The 21,046-nt window shown below is 38.8% G+C and overlaps 1 protein-coding gene across 1 annotated transcript in view; it reads right to left on the reverse strand.

Annotated features, from left to right (window-relative positions):
- Nucleotides 1-593: 593 nt before the first annotated feature.
- LOC116034585 (sodium- and chloride-dependent taurine transporter-like) overlaps nt 594-21,046 on the reverse strand; it is a 47,550-nt gene continuing 27,097 nt past the window's right edge. Inside the window, exons 7-15 of the mRNA XM_031277292.2 lie at nt 19,617-19,751; nt 18,620-18,723; nt 18,386-18,510; nt 14,587-14,699; nt 13,941-14,078; nt 10,533-10,635; nt 8,684-8,784; nt 7,217-7,387; nt 594-6,387 (exon numbers count right to left, since the gene is read on the reverse strand). Of these exons, the coding sequence (XP_031133152.1) occupies nt 6,229-6,387; nt 7,217-7,387; nt 8,684-8,784; nt 10,533-10,635; nt 13,941-14,078; nt 14,587-14,699; nt 18,386-18,510; nt 18,620-18,723; nt 19,617-19,751 (1,149 nt within the window). The 3' untranslated portion in view covers nt 594-6,228. The remainder of the gene's footprint in view (nt 6,388-7,216; nt 7,388-8,683; nt 8,785-10,532; nt 10,636-13,940; nt 14,079-14,586; nt 14,700-18,385; nt 18,511-18,619; nt 18,724-19,616; nt 19,752-21,046) is intronic.

Genomic DNA, 21,046 nt, shown 5'->3' on the forward strand with positions numbered 1-21,046 from the left:
TAGTCCTGAAACAATAGTTCTATGCAACATCTAAAACACTAACATTTCAAGCGTTCAAGCAGATGTGGCCTTGTTCTGACAGGTTTGGCCTGCAACTCACCTCCTCAGTGCTTACTAGGAACAGCAATAAACTGTTTCAGTCTGTAAAACAACTAGCAGTTCTGGTTTCTATGCTTTACATTATAATAACAAACGGCAAAAGCAATATAAGCAGGTGCCAGAATGACATATATCTTAATTACATGCAGGTTTCAGTATTGTAATTGCCACAAAGCAGTTTCCAACCCATTTGACTACTTTCACATATTTAAGGAAAACTGGCAGCAGTGACTGTGCTGGAATGCAGCCTCCTGTGTTGGCTTGAATACGTTAAATCTTGTATTACAGGCTTTGTAGGATTAGAGTTTATTATGCTGTTGAGGGGATTTAGGTACATAAGTCCCACGAGTTGGGGAAATTGAACTTGAAGGGAATGATCTTTGTGTGTGTGTGTCCGTCTTTCTGAGATGTGGGTGTCTATGTACTTCATACCTTTACCCCACCTGAAAATGTTGAACAATCAGACGGACACATAACATCCAGAGTTCATTTTCTGAAGACACATTTTTTATTAAGAAATAAAAAAAAGTTTTACACCTTTGTAAAACCTGTTCAAACACATATTTTTTTTTTTTCATTTTTTTCTACCTAGCTTACAGGTTGGCCATAGAAATAAAAATAAAACCTTTCAAATTCTTTAAAAAATGTTTTTTTCTTCACCAAGAATTAAAAAACATTTTCTCATGTACATTCTCAAAAAGGAAGGGCTGGCATACATTATAATGCAGGAAAACCTGTCAGAATGAGTCTGGCCAGAGAGGATGGGAAGGATGAGTGGGACTCCATTTCCCAGAGGACTTAGCGCCCATTGTTTCAGTTAAAAAGGAGAAAAGATGATTTTACAGCATTGCGTTTCATTTTCTCGTCCCCAAAAGTCAAATCTTGAATCAAAGCTATGAATGCCAAAAACTGTAAATTGGGTTACATCATAGATATGGTTCTCTGAGTGAGACATCTTTTTCAAAACTTTCAACCAAAGAACCAAGACGATCCTTGCATTAAGAAAATGGAGCCCCATTTATATTCCTTCGCAGCCACGCAGTCGCAGTTTTGTGTCACCTCTATAGCCCGAAGATCACATTTGTATGGTCCAATGTTGCATCTGTATCGCAGAAACAGAAAATCGGATCCTGAATCCTGCAGATATGGTGGTGTTTTCATACCAGTAATACACACATACAAACATGCTGTAGGCAACATGGGATTTCCAATCAGGTTATCTGTTCCTGTGTAGATGTAGTTTGGTTCTTCGGTTTCTTTGATAAAGCACTAAGGTTGCAGGGTTTGGCGAAGTGGATTTGGATTTAGATAGAAATGTCTGAAGAAGCAGAATGTAGAAATTGCATACAAGGTTTTAAAAGAAAAGCCCACATTTGATATGGTGTAATCAGGTTTTTATATGTACTGCTTTTGCTGCTGTGGGGCAGGCTTCCCAAAAGCAGCCGAAATGACTCCAAAAAGGTATTTGTTCCATCACGAGCAAATAAGATGTACAAGCCTTATAGGGGACTGGTTAGATTGATCAAATATCGCTGATGTGTTAGTAGATTAGAAATGGTGAACTTTGGTGGCAGCATGCTTTTGGAAAGCTGCCCTGATTTTTTTTGCAACCTGGCAGTACTGAGATAAACATAGGCAGGTAGGAGGAAGGTGGGCTTAGTGGCAGTGTTACTGTGTTTCATACCCCTCACAAACTCACAACTTAGCAGTGTGTCACAACAATAAAACAAAAAAATAGCATTTCGCTTCAGTTTGATGTGACAACGGATTAGTATCATTCTCAGTGCATTTCAAACCACAAGATCTTTGTTGGAGTAGAAGTTTAGTTTGGATTTTAGTTCCACACTGCAGAGCATTTTGTGGCGGGTTTTTTAAATTGAAATGGACCCTTAAGATTAAAATTTTCTTCATTAAGAATTCACAGGCTATCGTCTTGAAGTGTTACAAAGGTTAGTACCACCTCTTGGAAAAACGGCAATAAAAATAAAAGGTATTCTACAAAGTATTGCACGTAACAAATCGTAGCTTTTTTTTTTTTTGCTTGTTTTTTTTTTATGATTGATAGTTGTGTACGTTACTCCAACGACAGAGGTTCACAATACACTATATTTGGAATACAAAAGGCAAACGTGACAGACACACAATCAAAAATAAACTCAAACAAGAAACTGCTGAAGTCAATGAAACACAATCAATAACTAAAGAAATACAAGAAAGCAATTTTTCTCACCCTAAAAAATAAATCTTCAGAAATGTTTACATTCACCCGCAGGTGACTTTCACATTTTAACATTCGGCGGTAAAAACTTGTGCATCGCTAATGCTTCGATTCTCTTGCAAATTCATTTTTATCTGAGAAAAAAAAATCGGTTATCTTAGATCAAGGGAAGGTTTACGTAGGCTAACTGAAGGGGAGTGTAAGAAGGCAGAGGGACTGGTACATACTGTTAATATACACACAGAGGCAGAATAAACCAATAAATGACTGCATTAGTTATTATTTGTGGTCCATGTTTCCCCCACCAAAAAAAAAAAAAGGATCTTAGCACTCAGGAAAGATTTTATTTAGTTGTGAGAGTATCGAACAAGATCAGCTGTATTTTATTTAACTGTCCATAGGTGCTCTGTGCAATTCCTGTTTTTAAAATGCCATGAATCATTTTTTTTTGTATATGTTATTTAATGCTTCTGCTGTTGTTCTTACTGGAAAGTGCTGACAGATCTTTCCTTTTAGCATTATTTCCTTTTTCTTTTCTTGTGCAAAGATCCTTAAGGGGAATCGAGAACCAGATCTGTACAAAAGTTTAAGATTAAAATGAAGCTTTGTGTATTAAAACGGGACGTCTGCAATGGGAGCTTAGCTGTACAAAGACGACTCATATAGGAAAAGTTTGTCACTGTATGAAAATAGATGTCTGATGTGGATTTGGTTTCACAAATCCCCCCTTTAATGATATGAACTACTTTATTCTATTTGAAGAAATCAAATAAACTGACAAAAGAAATAGTCAAAATCTTAGAGGATGCAAAATGAGGCCCTGTTGGTCAAATTCCTGCAATGCATGTGTAACTGTATATCTGACATAAATGAATAGTTTATGAACATTTTGATCTATTTTAATATTTCTGCTTTTGGGGGCGAACAGAAGCACTTAAAGCTAAAAGCTTAAGGGTTTTGACAGTATTCAGATTTGTTTGGAGGCCAATGAGGAGCCCTGAATAAAAAGATGGCAGTGTTTTCTTTCTTTTTGGCCTCATAATTTGATATAAAGTCAATATTATACAAATAAGGTGCAATAAAAACTGACTTTGACTCACCATTTCTGTACATTTGCCTTTGACTGTGGAAAACCTAGGCAGTTAAGTTGTGATTTTCCATTCTGTGTGGCAAAGAACTGATCTAATGGCCTTTCAAGCTGGACAAAAACATCAATTTTGTTTGCTACCACAGTTAAAAGTCTAAATTTCCCGACACTGGGTTAATGCATCTATAGGAAACGGGACACTGGTGACACACACACGTTACACAGACATATTAAAGTGAATGCAACAGCTGTAATGTCATACTTCTTAGATAGTCTGCTTTCAGTTGTTAAAGGCTCACATGGGACAACATTATGGCTGTCTAAAGACATTTTAAATGAGCTATAAATGCATCAACATATGTTGTATGTTAAGTACAGGTTTTAAGGGTGTCAGACATATCTTCCCAGTGTCATTTTCGTATACATCTTATATTATATAGTGCCCAATTTCACAGCTTATATTCGATCTTAAGTTTATTTTACTACTCTCTTCATTTTTGTTTTTTGGTTTGAATTCCAGGCAGCATTTTAAGGTCTTACAAAGTCCAGGTCTGACTTTACACATTTGAAGTTTTGTTTTTTTTAGAATGTTTTGAAGGTAAAAATATTTTCAGTTATAGTTTCTATGCCAAAAAAACTATTATTCTAATTATCCCAAAAATTATGATAGACACCCAGTTCCCACTGCAGGGAATTTAAGGTGCAGTGGGTTCAAATTCTAAAACTTGCATCGGCATGCCTTTTAATTGCTTTTTAGAGCCGTTGGGGTTCCTTTTTTGAAATGAAGCTTTCAGCTCTCATTTTGAGTGAGAGGAGAATCAACTATGGGAAAGACGTGACCAAACTGTCATTCCCTGGCTCGGATTTGTCTGCAGCCAGCTGCCACATTTCACAGCGTCTGGAAAGGAGTTTGACGCTCAGACGAGTGGACAGTCTGGCTGATTTGTCGGGAGTGTCACCCAACCAATAGTTGCGTTTTACCACTGGTCTCGCTGAATGTATCCAAATTAAACACTGTCCCCTGGTATTTACAGAAGAGGAAAAGCTATAAACCCCCAACACCTACGAACTTACAGATGGAGCCATTGTAGAATTCCCTTCTGTTTTTTTACTGTACATTGAACTACACTAGAGAAATCAGTTGCGTTGTTGTTTGTTTGATGCCAAAGATGGAACTGTTAGCCACACCAACACTGGAGAAATGAATGATGTAGGATTATTACTACAATGGCTGCCACTGTAAATGCATGATTTGTATAATAGCTTGGTATTTTCACCCGATGAAAGAAGTGTTCCTTCTTCTATGTAAAACTACAGCACTTATCGTCAATAGTGAATACCAATAACATTATAGTCTTAATAAAAAAAAAATTAAAAAAAATCTAAAACATTGACAGAGGAAGAAAAAAAACTAATAACAATGTGACTTCCTCTGTGGAAAATAAAACAAATCCAATCCAAAATTGTAAGCCAAGAGTGCCTATAGCAGTCACTAATGTACTGTAAACTGGTCTAGGACAGAGAAAGATAGATAAAGAGATAGATACAGACTGTTTAGCTACTACTGTACAGTACGCCACAGACAACACACTCAAGGGTTCAACCTCCACACTTCAAATCCTTTCAGATACCTCTCTCTCTGTGCAGGAGCGGGTTTCAGTGCAAGTTCTCTCTTTGTCCCATAGCTTATGGCTATGGAAGATGGGGATATTTGTGCTAAGGTGCATTTAAAAACCAGGATATCTACCCTGGTTTGATAAAAGTCATCGGCTATCATGGCTGTGTCAATTATACATTTGTTTAATCTTTCTTTTAGCTGTACCAGGCAATTTTGTGTATTAGTAGCTCCAAGTGAGAACACAGAAAGAAAAAAAAAAAACAATCTACAGGTTGGAATATTCGTAGGATTGGGAAACTTCCCCTGCGACAGCCACATTTTGAAATTTAGGGACGGTAAAGTTTGGTCACATTTCTGACGAAAACATCTTGCCTTGTGCAACTGAAATATCACGATCAGAATGTCTGATTACTGAAGGGGGACTTTATCCCTGACTATGTCTGATTGTGACATGGGTAGAAAACACGTTTCGTAATTAATAACGCTGTACCTGCAGTGCCTCAATCTTCTACCTCATCTCAACTGGGCCTCTGCTGAATGCAGCGGAACAGAAAAAGCCAAAGTTGAACCCTACGGCACACACGCTCAGATAAGTGCACCGTGTTCATTGAAACACAGACAAAGAGCTGTTCTATTCCAAGAACAGCGCCAAAAACTGGCGATCTGTGATCAATGTCAGAAACCTTTCTTTTTTTTCCATTTTGTGGCTACAAAAGGCTGTTTGATTCCAAGACTCAATAACCACTTCTTCCTTCTTTTTTTTTTTTTTTTTTTTTTAGAACAATGGCTGGTTTTCTGCAAAAGTAGCTGGTGTAACAAAACATAGATATGTACCAGCAGATGACCAGAGGCTGGTGTGTAGTTGCCACTCTGCCTTTAAACAAGACAATAGTGGGACATGTAGTCACATGGATGTTACAAAGAGAAGGAAGAAAAAAAAAGGACCAGCACCATCATTCAGAAAAAGATTTGAAATGTGATTGCCACCCTCTTAAGAAAACCCACCGAGAGCAAACTACTTCCAAAGTATTCCTACAAACATTTGAAACGGGAACCTATTTTTTTTTCTCCTTAAAACCCTTATCAGTCCACCAGACAGACAGACAGACAGATAGACAGAAAACTAGCTAGCTTTAGAAGCATTTGAGAGGACAGGACAGGAGAGGAGAGAAGAGCGATCTCATGGAGAGCCTCCGCCTCATTCCTTTACATCATGGTTTCTACAATGGTGTGGGTGGGGGCCTTCATCAGCAGGCCCTTGTTCCCGTTGGGGTCCAGCGGGTAGGAGAGCTCCTTGAGGCCACGGTGGTCTGCAGGACGGGAGCTGGCCCCGCCGCGAACCGGGGCGGCCACCGCCTTGATCCTCTGCAGGAAGGAAGGAAAGAAGGACGAAAGGAAGGAAGCGAGGATGGACGGAAGGACAGAAGGATCAAAGAAAGGAAGGAAGGAAGGAAAGGATGAAAGGAAGAAAATAAAGGATGAAAGGAAGGAAGGAAGGAAGGAAGGAAGGATGGATTGGAGTGAAGTGAGAAGTGAAGTGTGAGAGAAGGCAAGTTAAAGGGGAGAAGACCACAGAAGGAATGATGAAAAGGGAAGTGAAAGAGAGGAATGGAGTGAGCAGTAACGGAAAGGGGAGTGAGCAAAAGAGGGGAGATGGGATAGAAAAAATGCAACAAAAAAAGAGATAAGAGGGTGTTAGCTTATTTTTGTTGTTGCTAAAAACCCACAAAAAACCTACAAAATCTGCATTTGAGGTAATTGAAATAATCATTTGGGTTTTTTTAGCCCACGGTCTGTCATTCAGTGGAACAAGCATCTCTGATCTGTACTAGAGCTGACAGGAGGAATCGATTAGTTGTCAACTATTAAATTAAACGCCAACTATTTTGATAATTGACTAACTTTTATGTCCCTAAGGTTTCTGTCATTTCTTAAGAAAAAAAATCTCTGATTCCAGCTTCATAAATGTGAATATTTTCTAGTTTCTTCACTCCTGTGTGACAATAAACTGAATATCTGTGAGTTGTGGATTTTTTAACAATTTTACAGGCCAAACAACAAATCCATTAATCGAGAAAATAATCGACCGATTAATCGACAATGAAAACAATCGTTAGTTGCAGCCCTAAACTGAACCAGCCTTCAAAACTAACTGTTTGAAGCTGCATAGCTACCAGATGGCTCCTCCACCCACCTCAATGAGTGGCCCATCAGATCGGATGATCTTGATGACAACCACCATGGGGATGCAGATCATGGAGGTCAGGGCCAGAGTCCAACCTATTCCGATGGCCCAGTCCGGATACTCGTAGACCTTGTTGTATGTCAGTGGCTTGTATTTGACCAAGGAGAAGATAAAGCAGCCCTGGAGAGGAAGAGGAACACGTTTCAACACAAATGTCAACCTTTAAAAAGGGATAGTTTCACATTTTGAAATGTTTTGTATCTATAGTAAGTAAGTATACAATATAACATGGTGGTAATGGCCCAAGGGTATCAATGTACTATATAATTTATTCGATTATGTTTTGAGGATATTCGGTTACACTTTACTTGAAGGTATCTACATAAGAGTGACATGACACTGTCATGAACGTGTCATAAACATTATAAACAAGTCATAGACGTTTATGACATAAAGCTTCTTTAAGTTAAGTGTTAAGTGTTTTTGTCATTAGAATTAATGGTTAAGGTTAGGGTTAGAGTTCATGTGTCATGACTGTGTCATGTTATTTGTTTGTTTGTTAGTAAGTTCATTTGATTAGGACAATGCACATTAATCAACATTTCTGTAAATGCAGCAGTGTTAGCCAGTTGGCTAATTTTCAACTGTAGTCCTAATTACCTATCATGACAGTGTCATGTCACTCTTATGTAGATACCTTCAAGTAAAGTGTTACCGGATATTCTTGTTTTTACATGCTGTGGAGACATTTTGGTAAAGCATTTATGGCAGGTTCAAGGCAAATATTGTATATTGAATTTTAAGTTAATTAACTCAATTCAATTCAGTTTATTTAAGAAGGGGACAGTGCAAATTAACAAAAAAAATGCATGATTTTACAGGGGTTAAAAAAGACAGAATTAGCCAAAAAGGCTATTTCTTTTAACTGTAGTCCCCTGGCCTCGATGTTAAAAAGGCTTTTTAACATACAAATAAACAAGAAAGAAAGACAAAACACAGCACCGAACCAAAAAGATTAGCAGCAAAAAAAAAAAAAAAGGAAGCACAAAGCAGAACAGGTTACAAGGTAAAAACAACAGAGCACAGAGTACAAAGATTAGAAAAGACAGCTGTTGAGAGCAATAAAAAGCAGTAGTGAATATAAGAGGACAACATAAATAAAGTACATATATGTTAAGATTGCAAACTAACAGAATATATACATAATAAATAGTGTTAGAGCTGACATGTACTGTATATGTACTGACCATCCATATGTTTTAGCTGCTCAGTAAAAGACTTATGTGTGTGTAATTATGGTCTGGGATTGAATTCCACTCTTGATTTAAAATGGCGACATGTCTCTTTAAGACACATGTGACCATTGTGACACTTCTGCAAGTTTCAGGAAGCAGAAAAATTGTGGTAATAAAAAGAGGAGGAAGTCAAACCCTTGGTTATGGATTACTGTTTATTGCAATAAGAGCAGGCTCTTACCATGCACAGTAAAGGAGTGATGAAACTCCAGCTCCATTTCATCCAACGATTTGGTCTGTAGCCAAGCATGTCCTCAAGTGCATCATAGAAATTATCAACGCCTGGGAAGATAGTGAAAAGATGATTATTATAAATACTGATTATGTTCTGCAAGTAAACTCTTACTCAGTAACACAATGCACCAGGACTGATATTTTTGATTTCACAACAATAAATAGGCAAGGCAAGATTATTGTTTTTATAAAAACACAGAGGCAATACAAAGTGCTTTACACAGGGAATTAAAAAAAATGACATAATGAAGAGGAAAATAAAATAAAGAACTTAGGTTGATTCATTTTCTGCATTGCAAACTTATTTTCTGTCTAAGTCAGAGAGAGTAACAATTAATCTAGGTGTCCAATCTTGGATGGCTTGTGCATGGATGATTTCCAGCTACAATGTTTTAAAGTGCTCATATTATGCTCATTTTCAGGTTCATAATTGTATTTAGAGGTTGTATCAGAATAGGTTTATGTGGTTTAATTTTCAGAAAACACCATATATTTGTTGTACTGCACATTGCTGCAGCTCCTCTTTTCCCCCTGTGTGTTGAGCTCTCTGTTTTAGCTACAGAGTGAGGCATCACACTTCTGTTCCATCTTTGTTGGGAGTCGCACATGCGCAGTAAGTACTGCTAGCCAGTCAGTTGCAGAGCATTAGGGAGTACCACGCTAGAAGCTAGGTGAGCATTATAACATGTGTTACTAAGTGACACACGTTTGTCACAGAAGTAAAGGCTGGACTACAATAGAGCTGTTTGGAGCAGTTTGTGAACAGTGTTTTCTGTTGGAGATGGTAAGTCCCTTTGGGGTGGACTTTGGGCTTTTTCACTTTGTAAACCTATAAACGTGCACAAAAATATATATAATACAATAAAGGAAATGGGAAAAGCCAAAAAGCATAATATAAGCACTTTAATACTTAGATGTATTCTTGCTTCAGCAGATTTAGTGTATACTTCATAAAGTTCCAACAATGGCCTTAGCCAGTTTTTACCTCGACACAATTCAGAAAAATGTTGTCCTAAAAGTTCCTATCTTTTGCAAGTCCACAGTAAGCTGTATCCCATGTTCCATGAAAACTACTGTGTTGTAAAAAGGTATATGTAACCTTCTAGTTAGGGATGTAAAGATACAGTCACGATTCGATACGATTCACGATTTTAAGTTCGCGATACGAATTTCTCACGATTTCTTTAACAGAATGAGCTGCGGACAAATGATGCTCCTCTTATCAAAAGTGAAAAAAATGAATAAAAAAAATATTATATAAACAAATCCCACATCCAAATAACTAAATAAATAGAAAAATAATCTCTTCAAATGAATAAACTAAGATGACACAGTGAGGTCTGAAGTTAGACAAATGAAATCAAAAGTAGATCACGCCCTAGGCCGTTTAAAAACGGACTTGAACCCAGGCTGCTGCGAAGGACTCAGCCTACATGGGGCGCACTCTCTACTGGGTAAGCTAGAGTTTGCCCCACTTGCATTGATTTTTAACCGATTCATGATGCATCGTTACATCCGTACTTCTTTTATTTGCAGTTGCATTACCAGCAATTGGCCTGCGGTCTGATAAGATAGCTTTGCTGTCTCTAAATGGACTTTGCTGTGATACAGCTATCTAGGGATCTAGGCATGCTCTTTGAGAGAGTGCAAAAAGGCAGCCGGACGTCAAAGTCAGTATATGGAGACATTACAAGACAATACATTAGAAGCATTCACTTCCTGTGCACTAGTAAGTTATTTAGTATACATCCTACAGGCTCACAATATTTAGTTACATTTCAAAGCATGGTACTCACCATAAACCCAGGCAACAGCTATACATTCAAAGAATGCCACCCACAGAAGGCACACACCGCTAGCTGCATAGTAATCAAACAGCTGGAAAACATACATGCCACCCTGCAGACAGACACACAGACAAACAGGCTTTAAAATCATTTTTTTTCCCAAGTACATATATCAGGCAATATTTTCATCTCACGTGAAATATTAAAACCTGTGCAGGGTCTATATTCTTGTGCCTTTCTGTGCATACAGTTTCAGTTTAGCCTTCCTCAATACACTGAGCTTCAGGAACACTCACTAAAGTGTAGGAGCTTGTAAATAAAATGTGATTCTTGAAAGATCATATAATGATCATTAAAATATGTAAAACGGGGACATTTTCAAGACTTTAACATGACCAAATGTGAGCAACCGACATGGCCATACGCGAGACTGCTACTGCCTGAGTTTGAGCACACATGCTTGTGTGTGCGTGCGTGCGTGTGTGTGTGTGTGTGTGTGTGTGTCCAGTGTGAAAACTGTTTTAAAAATCATGGGAATCCTAAACTTGAACCAGGCCACCGCAGCCATAAAAAGATGTTGTCATGGGAACGACAGAAGGATACAGAGAGAGAGAGAGAGAGAGAGAGAGAGAGAGAGAGAGAGAGAGAGAGAGAGAGAGAGAGAGAGAGAGAGAGAGGGCAGAAAATAGAATGACAGTGAGAAGGTTGAATGTTGTGTGAGACCAGGTTTGCATAGGAAGGAGAGGATGAGGATGAATGAAGAAAAGAGCGGAGAGTGTGAGATTAAGTGCAGGAATTGGAGACAATGGATGGACAGAAACACTTTTCACCATAAACAAACAACAAAAATGTCTAATCTGCTCTTTTGTACCATAACTGATTCAACCTACAGATATTTCATCTAAGCGTTTCATGTTTTAAAGTATGTTTTTCACTGGGGAAAAAAGCCTAATGGGAAATTAGGGATTTTTTATTTATTTATTTATTTTTTTTTTAAACAGAGGGATGCTAACTGCATTGTGTAACCCAGCAGTTCCAGTCAAGATAGTTAGGTTAGTTTGGTCTTTGTCACGTTATACTCTCATAGTTTTGGCACGTAGACAACCTTTATATGAGATGTCGGTTTGTGCTCTAGGGAATGAAGGTACAATAAGCGTAGTAAAATTTTGACAAAGGAAATTGGTGTTTTAACCATTTTGGCACTGGATTCTAGTGTCTCAAAACACTCAATATGTTTCAATATCAATTTCAGTTTGGCACATTGGTAGCCATGTTGTAATTGTGTTTGAATATTAGGCTCTAATTACATTCAATCTCCTTTTAAACTGCTGTGTGGACAACATTTGTCCATCAAAAGACACACACACACAAAGTTTGTTTCACTATCTTTGTGGGGACCCGTCATTGACATAATGCATTCCCTAGCCCCTTACCCTAACCTTAACCATCACAACTAAATGCCTAGCCTTAACCCTTACCCTCACCCTAACCATAACCTAATTCTAACCCTAAAACCAAGTGTTAACCCTCAAACCCTTTAACCTTGTGGGGTCCAGCATTTTGGGCCCCACAAGGCTGTGCAGAACACACACACACACACACACACACACACACACACTTTTTTTTGATTAAAAAAACAAGTCTGTCGATACATGACATGCTTAAGAAGTTTCAAAGTGCAGCATTTTTGGTGGATTCCTCCTTATTTCACTCAAGGTAACAAAATGTCCAACTTTGAGAAGCCTCAATTAAAAGACCTTTTTCACAGCCAAATGTGCTATGCTAGGACTTGACACAAATATGATAGGTAAACAAATAACTTGGGATTCAGTTTCATTTTGTGTCCTGCTAATCCACACTGAGCCAGCATGCACAATACCAGCGAATTTATGACAGTAACACGTGTATGCGACAAGTCAAAATGTCCATAGTGAGAAGGGTCTATTGTTAAGTGTTGGGAGGATGATACATCACAACGATGTGTCTGTATGAATCTATGTGAAGGAAATGTTGATTTTTTTTTTCCAGAGAATGAACATGGGGGACGCAAGCAGGAAGAAGGTTTGAGAAGCAAAAAGTTTGACAGAGGAGAGAACAAGGCAGAATAATTCTAGAGAAAGAGGAGAGAAGCGAGTGAGAGGAGATGAAGGACCGGAATAAGACATGATGAGAAACAGGGGAAAACAGACAAGAGACAGAAATAGGATAGAAGGAGTAAGAAGAGGAAGATTTGGAAAAAGCTAAGTCAGGTCTACAGTATCTATTAATACCAGAGGTTTGATGGGAAGTTCTCATGACTTGACAGTATAAATAGCCCCCTGTCATCTCCCCAGAGACCGACACTTAATAGCTGCATGAACACTGTTGTCCCTGGAGTATTGAGCTGTTGGAAATGAGGCCAGCAGCCATAGTATACAATATCAACATGTGCTGTGTGCATGGTAATGGCGTTCGTCATTCGACTGGTCGTGACTGTTTTCCCAAGGTGGGACCCGCCTGTATACGTAAACGGTACTGTCTTTCTAAACTATCTTTTTAATAAACTGTCTGTACACTTAGAAAGTTCTCAATGCTTTGGTTTACATGTAAGGACCCTCATTATGCTACCGTGGAAGTGTGGTGCTATTTTGAGCCTTGTTAGTGGTGTAGAAATAGCGATTTCTTTTTATTTTACCCGTGCCCCTACGGCTAGTGTTATAAGCTAATTAGCGATAAACCTGGTCACATTTGATTAGCATGAAAACATATCCCAGAGAACATCAAACTCCGTACACATGTTCGTAACCCCTAGGTTCATTTTGCTGATTTGTCCTTTAATAGAGACAGAACAATTTTTTTGTCCCGCCCACACCGGATGGGGAAAACAACTCCTCGCTCTCGATTGACTTATATTGCATAAAGTTAATGTGTCTCTTTGTCAATTCCGTCTGCTAGCAAACAACAGAAAAATGCCTAAAAGCTGCTGTGTGGTAAGATGCATTACCAACATGGTAAAGAACCCACAACTTAAGTTTTTATACGCTGTCAAATCGAAAAACTGAGCTTTTAGGAAGACAAAAGTGGATACAGACGTGAGGAAAGGAGAGACCCTAACCTAACGACATGCCCAATGTTAGTTTGCAGCAAGCATTTTGTTACCAAGTTAAATATCCAATTGTCAGTGTTAGGCTAACTATAATTCTGTAAGTTAAGCTTACTATTATGTTTGCAAGTGCCTTAACTCGCTAACATTAGCTTACTAACAGCTAACTAGACAATGGGTGCTAAAATAATCCTTTGACATTTGTAAATCGGATGCCTTTAGTTAGCTACAGGCACTTGGTTGCATATTGTGGCGCAGATTGTTTTCCCCTCCGGTGGGCGTGGCTTTCAGAGTATGACACAATGCGCTCTGTCTCTGTGGCTTGGTGTTGTTACCTTGGTAACCATGGTAAGTCCAAGCAGGTAGCTGATGCAGCATATGATAGCGATGAAGATCTCTCTGCGGTAACCCTTCCTTAGGAAGGACGGATACAGATCCACCAGTGATGTGATCTGCCCTTCCACCTCCACAAACTGCAGGGGGACACAGAGACAGTGGTGTTATCAAAAATATAAAATAAGATGGATACAGATCCACTAACACGTCAGTGCCAATGTTAATTTCTGCACTTGAAGACTGCGGATTAGTGGAGGTGAGGTGACCGAGTATTTTTGTAAATGTAAGGTAAGATACAATGTCAGAAATTCTTTTTTCTTGCATCTGTAAATCTGCCAGTATGTTGGTATGATGCACGTTGGTTTCTTCATGTATGTTAATCAGACTTTGGTTTATTAGAAAAAAAGAAAAATCTGTTTGTATGCTTCAAAATACACAGAAACACACATTTTCAGAAAATAAAAATATGCTGCAGGAGGCTTGTTTAAACACCCTTAATGTTTGTGCACAGGCTTCTACTGCAGTGTGTTGCTCATGTGAACCTCAATAACAGCCATGAGTGTTATCACCACATCCCTTAGCACCCAGGCTCCTGCAGCTCCAACAGCTGTAAATGTGTGAAAGTTGTTTCATGTTTCTGCTCACCTGACTGTCGAGGCCCAACAGCAGCAGCATAATGAAGAAGAGAATTGCCCAGACTGTAGGAAAGGGCATCATGGAAACAGCTTTAGGGTAGGCAATGAACGCCAGACCTGGGCCTACAGAGGAGAAGGGATGGGAGGTGGGGGAGGGTGAGAGCAGACAGAGGGGGATGGGGGGGAGGCAACATTAGTATCACGGTAAGCTCATCTGATCTGCCTCCCTGTGGGAAGAAAAAAAACCGAACATTGGAGATGCAAAACTGGATATGAATGCATGATCAAACCTGGGCTACAACACTGAAAATAAATGTTTATGTGTTATGTATTTGAATGCAGCTAGGTGTTGTCAATAAATAGGGATTAAGTATGTCTAACACACATCTTTACTTACCTGTTACTTCATTTGAAAACATTACTTATGCAGTTAACAAATGACACCATTTCAAAACATTGAAAATGACATATTACAAGGAAAACTTATAATAATGGAAAACAGAACAATAACAAAGAACATGTAGAGTATAACATGTGATGTAAATTATTAGTATCGTGTAACTGCATCTCTGTGGAAGTAAGTCATAAGAAGTCGAGAAGCATGTACAGCATGTACTAATTTTATATGTTGTGTGGAGTAAACAAAAATACCGTAGATCGCAGTAAACAAAGAAATGTAATGATATATTTAACCTAATTTTGCTTGATTCACCTTTCCAGGCAGCTGAAAGACAATCAACTGCTAGAAAAGGTAAATCAAGTGCATCTTGGTTTCTCAAAATATTTAGTGTTTAAGTATATCAACACCTACGTCACTCTAGCCATTTTGCATCCCTGACTGAATTAAGAATGATCGTCTCTATCAGGAATACAAAATGGCCACAGCAACATAGCAGCAGATGGCAGAGGCTTTTTTTTCTGCAGTGTAATTTGACATTGATGCTAAATTGGGAACTGTAAAACAGAAGTTAAGAAACAAGGAAACAGCCGTGACAGCAATACAGTATTGCAACTGATAGCAAGTTACTAAAGTATGTTCAGTTTTTTGTTTTTTTGCAAATTATGACAAGGCATCCAACCAAACACCGTGTTGACTCGAAAAAATAGTACCAACTTCCATTTCCTGAGATGGGAAATTCTAGCAGTTAATCAAATTTTTCAAAAAAGTAATTAATTTCTTTTTTTTTTTTTAACCTGGACTCGATTTTCTCATGCATTGGTGTCTAAGTGACTAATGTGAACAAAAATCTTTGAAATTGGTCCAGTATCGAGGGAGAACGCTGTATCCGGCAGACAGCGAACCGGGCTGCATTGTAATCACATAGGGCGTGTGCATCGTCAATTTTGTTTACTAAAAGTGCTGTTTTTGCCACTACAGGCTTGGATTATTATTCTAAGTGTCTGACAACATTATGGAAAGGATCCCTGCAGAGACGGACTTTTTTATTAAAGAGTAAGTAAGAGTATCCTTAGAAACCGCCCTGAAATTGCCATCACCAAACTCACCAGACTTTATTAACTCCATAAACAATACTTTTACTGGTATAGTGCCAGCATTTTTTCACATGTAAATGGGTGAGTCAAGGGTTTATTTCAACCACACTAGAGTGGGGATTGTTCGAACAGTGGAAAGACGAACCAAGACGGCTTTTGACAGTTAGCAATTTTGGGGATTTCTTGTTAAACAAAAAGGATCTTACTCTTTAACAGAAAGGTCTATCTCTCTAGGGAACCTTTCCATAATGTTGTCAGACACTTAGAATTACAATCTGAGTCTGTCAGTCGCAAAACAAGTGATTTTATGGACGTAAATTGAAGGTACGCAATTGCCCAATAACTTTGATTGTAGCTAGTTTCGCCACTGCCGACTGCAGCGGTCTTGCTTAATACTGGACCAATTTCAGAGATTGTCCAAGGATACCAAGAATCCAGGTTGAAAAAAAGAACAAGTTACCCTTTAACTCATGAGATCCACATCAAACAGTGTGATAAATCATAACTTGACCGTCAAATAAAACATAAAATACTACTTATTAAAACCTACGTTTTTTTATTTCTTTTCTTTTTTAGTATAGTCGTGGGTCTACAGAAGCCGTCGCATGTGTGCTTATACTGCACTCTCATGCTGATAATTTTCATTCCTATGTCAGGTACATCAGAAACAAGCAGTCGCAGTTAAGGCAGGCTTACTTGTGATGTTCCCAAATGTTCGGTAAATCTATTCTTAGGCTCACAGCACATGGACACTCTTTTTCAAGCTGGAAAATTACCTCTTGATTAGCAGCTGCACAACGGTGCAATTGGCTCTAAATATTGAGGTTTTCTTTGGGCCCTCTGCAGTGTGCAGATGTTTGAACTGTGATTTGTCTGTCCATAATATGATATTCCAATAGTGCTAACCCCAGACTAACCTTCTATTTCTATTGTGACGTTTGAGTGACATGTTGCTGTGTCTAGTTCCTCTGATATACTCTTCTAATCTTTGGTCACCTGAGGAACACCAACCCACTCGCCAAACACAACGTTGATACTGGATAATTCTGCTAAAAATTAATTTGGCACTGGACTCAAATTGGAGACTATAGAATTGTCCAATATTCGTATCGACTGGGCTGGCAGCATGGACAGTGTTTAAAGTCTAATCAAAATTTCATTTTGTTAAACTGGATAATCTCGGGGCAATAGATGAAGCCTAGGTTTCACAAAAGAATTCGACGCTAACAACATCATTGTTCTGTAATAAGCAAAAATGAAAGTTTCAAGTTTGTGTGTGCGTCAAACAAGATGACTTATGTCTTAAGGGTGTAACAGAAGCAGGTAAAATCCAAAAAAGAGGAGATTCAAACTTTCCAAACAAGGCCCAATAGTGGCTCTAGAAAAAAAAAGAACAAGCCAACAGCAATTTGTATCTGCTTTGTGACGTGAAAAACAAGCTTAAATGAAATCATTTTGTGATTCGGAAAAGCAAGCATGACGTCCAGCTTAAACTGGGCTAACATTGTCTCCTCACAAAAACAAAAGTTGCATTTGCAGCGTCAGAGTTTTTGTAAAATGGCATAAGCTAACGCTATATAATGTAATAGATATAGTTCAAGTCCATGGAAATGTGATCATGAATACTCATGTTATGTAACTGTCTTTTCTTACTTTGCTGAAATGTTAAGTAGTTCATGTTTACCATGGAGTTTTGTGATTTGGTTAGTTATTTCATGGCTGTGGGCCCTGACATAAATTACAAAAAGATGAAGTTGCCAGTTAAAGAAAAAAAAAACAACAACTAATAACCCCATATGCCGATTTGGCACTCAAATAGATACGAGCCACAGCAATGGTGACGTCAGTTTGTCACATGTAGGAACCTTTCAGGACCAGAACTGTGATAGCATGTTAAAGCTTCTGGCACAAGATGCACACAGCTAGTTCTAAGGGTAAATTCTAGCTTATTTTTTAATGTCTCTCTTTTCAAAAACTAAATCATTTTTACAACATCTCTATCTTAGCCCTAATCTATACTAACTTGCTTTACTTGAATGATGCGCTAACAAACCGATCAAATATGTTAATATTTTCTCACATTCTGCTTTTGTCAAGTAGTGTTTGATTGCGGAAACTTCCATATTCCGATTGCCGTCATTTGAAATCCATTTAAATCTATTTAATACTAAGTTACCATTCAAGTCTAAAAATAAACATATTGGCTAATTCTCTTTAGGGATTCGTTGCGGTTTTTCTTTGCAATTACTGTTGTTTAATTTGTTATCCAGGAAGCAGCGCCCACCATCACTGCCACCTTTACAGAACCCTCGTACCTGACTCTGCCACATCAGCAATGTCCACCCCTTGCTCTTGTGCCATGAAGCCCAGGACGGAAAATATTGCGAAGCCAGACACAAAACTGGTACCACTGTTGAGGGCTCCCAGCAGCAAACAGTCCCTATGTCACACATATGTCATGAGGAGGATTTGTTAATGAACACACAAGGATCCCTTCACTTCCCTCTCTCCACTACCGCTAACCCCCTCACTGAAAACTGATTCCTCACCTGTAGCAATTGTATTTGTACTTGTTGTAGCTCCCCAAGGATGTCATGGCGCCCAAACAGATGGCATAGGAGAAGAAGATCTGGGTGCCGGCATCAATCCACACCTGTCAAGTAGGGGGCGAGAGTGGGGAAAGAAAGGCTGAGGCCTGCTGATGATGGGAAGCACAGGGCATGCATAGAGAAGCAAGAAGCTAGAGGGGCGGGTTAGGGTTAGGATTTGGGTACCTGCCTCATTTAGTACAGTTGAAGCACACTAGAGTTTACCCCCTTGGTGCGGTTCATTTGGACAGGTGAGAACGCAGCAATCACACTCAAATATGAACCAAAAGCAGACTAAACAAGCATACTGAGACCACCTTGATGAGGTGGTCTCGATACACTTTCAAACTAACTCTGGAGCGGTTTGTTTGTGGTGATAACGACCCGACCTCGAACCGCACCAACTATGTGTCAGGTGTGCTTTGCAATCTATGATACGGCAGAGCAGCAAACAGAAGCAGCACTGAACCTCGTATTTCCCTGGTCAAAGTTGGAGACAGAGCAATGTGACGGTCATAGTGATAGTAGTGTCGCTCGCGAAACAATGTCTGAAAAATGATTTAAATGAAATTAGCTGGTTTGACCATGGAGATGGAAGAAATACGCACTAGTCCAGAACACAGGACCTTCTTCCTGTATTTACTTTCTTGCTCCTGCCCCAAACACATCTGACTGATAAGCGGAGTGAACGTTCTTGTGTGATTTGTAATGACTCATTTTGGTACACTTTTTCTCCGTGGGTAACAAAACCAAAAGAGGAAAACGTTCCAAGGCTCATTAACTGATTTGGACTAGAGCAAACAAACTATAGGTGTGAAAATGCCTTAAGTTGTGGGTAACACTAATATGGACTAGGGAAGTCGGGTAGAAAATCTAGTGCAGTAATTCTGTTGTGACTAAACTATACCTGAAGAAGAATGATGGGGTTTTCTCACTCAGACAGCACAGGGGCACCTACCTCTGGGTCCTTCAGACGAGCGAGGTCAGGGTACAGGTAGAACTTGATGCCCGCAGCAGCACCGGGCAGTGTTACGCCACGAATCAACAGCACGATGAGCATGACAAATGGGAACGTGGCTGTGATGTAGACCACCTTAGGGAGATCACAATGCAGAAAAGCAAAGTCACCCATTATGGAAACACTCCTCAAGTTTGTATTATTCTACAGAGGAAGGCTATTAGTTGGAACTTGAGTTTCAAATATGTTTTGCTTTGGCCATGACATAAATGTCATGTTTGTTATTTGGTCTACTAGCTATCCTTAATGTCATTACAGGGAATTTTATTTGATAAATGTGTGAACTCTTCTTGGCTTATGACCAAGACCACAGGCTGTCCCTTAGATCAATAGCAGTGTATCAGTTTCTGTTATTTGGAAAACAGTGACCACATTTGGCCTTGCCAGAGTGACTTTATTACAAGAGTTACAACTTGGAGCTACCAGAGAGCATGCGTCAGGCCAGACCAATCAATAAATAGTGTTGAGGTTATATAAAAAGCAGTCTAGGATTGATGGAGCTGCCTCTGGTCTCGGGTGAGTTGTTGATGTTGTTGTAGCAGCAATTGAACAAGGTCTGAAATGTTCCCTTTATGCATTTATCCAAGGGTACATCCATCCTGCAAGACTATACAAACAAACAAACAAGGTAGCCACTGCAGAATCCCCCCCCCATAAATTTTTTTCTTGTTAAGCCGTTAAACTGAAATATATACTGCATACAGTACACAGTATATTAGGCAATAAATGACAAAAAGTTGCAGTACAGATATGTTCGGGATTTTAACAATTGTGTCCATTACATATTAGTAGTTTATCCAGCTGAGAGCACTGACAAGCAAGTGTGTTTTCAACTGTAAAATATCTTTACTGTTTAACTTATACAGTACATCTGAGTACTTTCAACCCTTGCTCTGTCTTGAAGTCTTAAAAATCAGGTGATATATTTTTTTTGTGAGAAAATACAACAGCAGAGTGTACCCAAATGTTGCCCTAACAGTATTCTATTCTTCCTCCTAGAAAAAGAGGAACTACTGCCACATAAATGTTTGTACAACCTTGTCTAATTAATGACCTTGCTATTGTTGTCGTTTTTTTTTACATTATTTTGATGTAAGGGCTAAAACAAGATTATTCAATTGATTAAACAGCCCATCCAGGCCTTCAGAAAATCTTGCATTTCTCTGCACTAAGTTTGAACATAGCCCTTATTGTTCTCTTGGTAAGACCTAAAAACAAAATGTGTGAAAGAGTCACATGAGAATCACCCTGTCATGGTTTCTGGCAGTCATTATGATTCAGCAATAATACAAGTAAACGAGTCAGTTCTTGCATTTATTTTAAGTTCAGCGAGCTCAAGAGGAACTTTATCTCGTTCCTCTAAATTAACA

The sequence above is a fragment of the Sander lucioperca genome, chromosome 6, assembly GCF_008315115.2.
Source record: "Sander lucioperca isolate FBNREF2018 chromosome 6, SLUC_FBN_1.2, whole genome shotgun sequence".
Taxonomy (NCBI): domain Eukaryota; kingdom Metazoa; phylum Chordata; class Actinopteri; order Perciformes; family Percidae; genus Sander; species Sander lucioperca.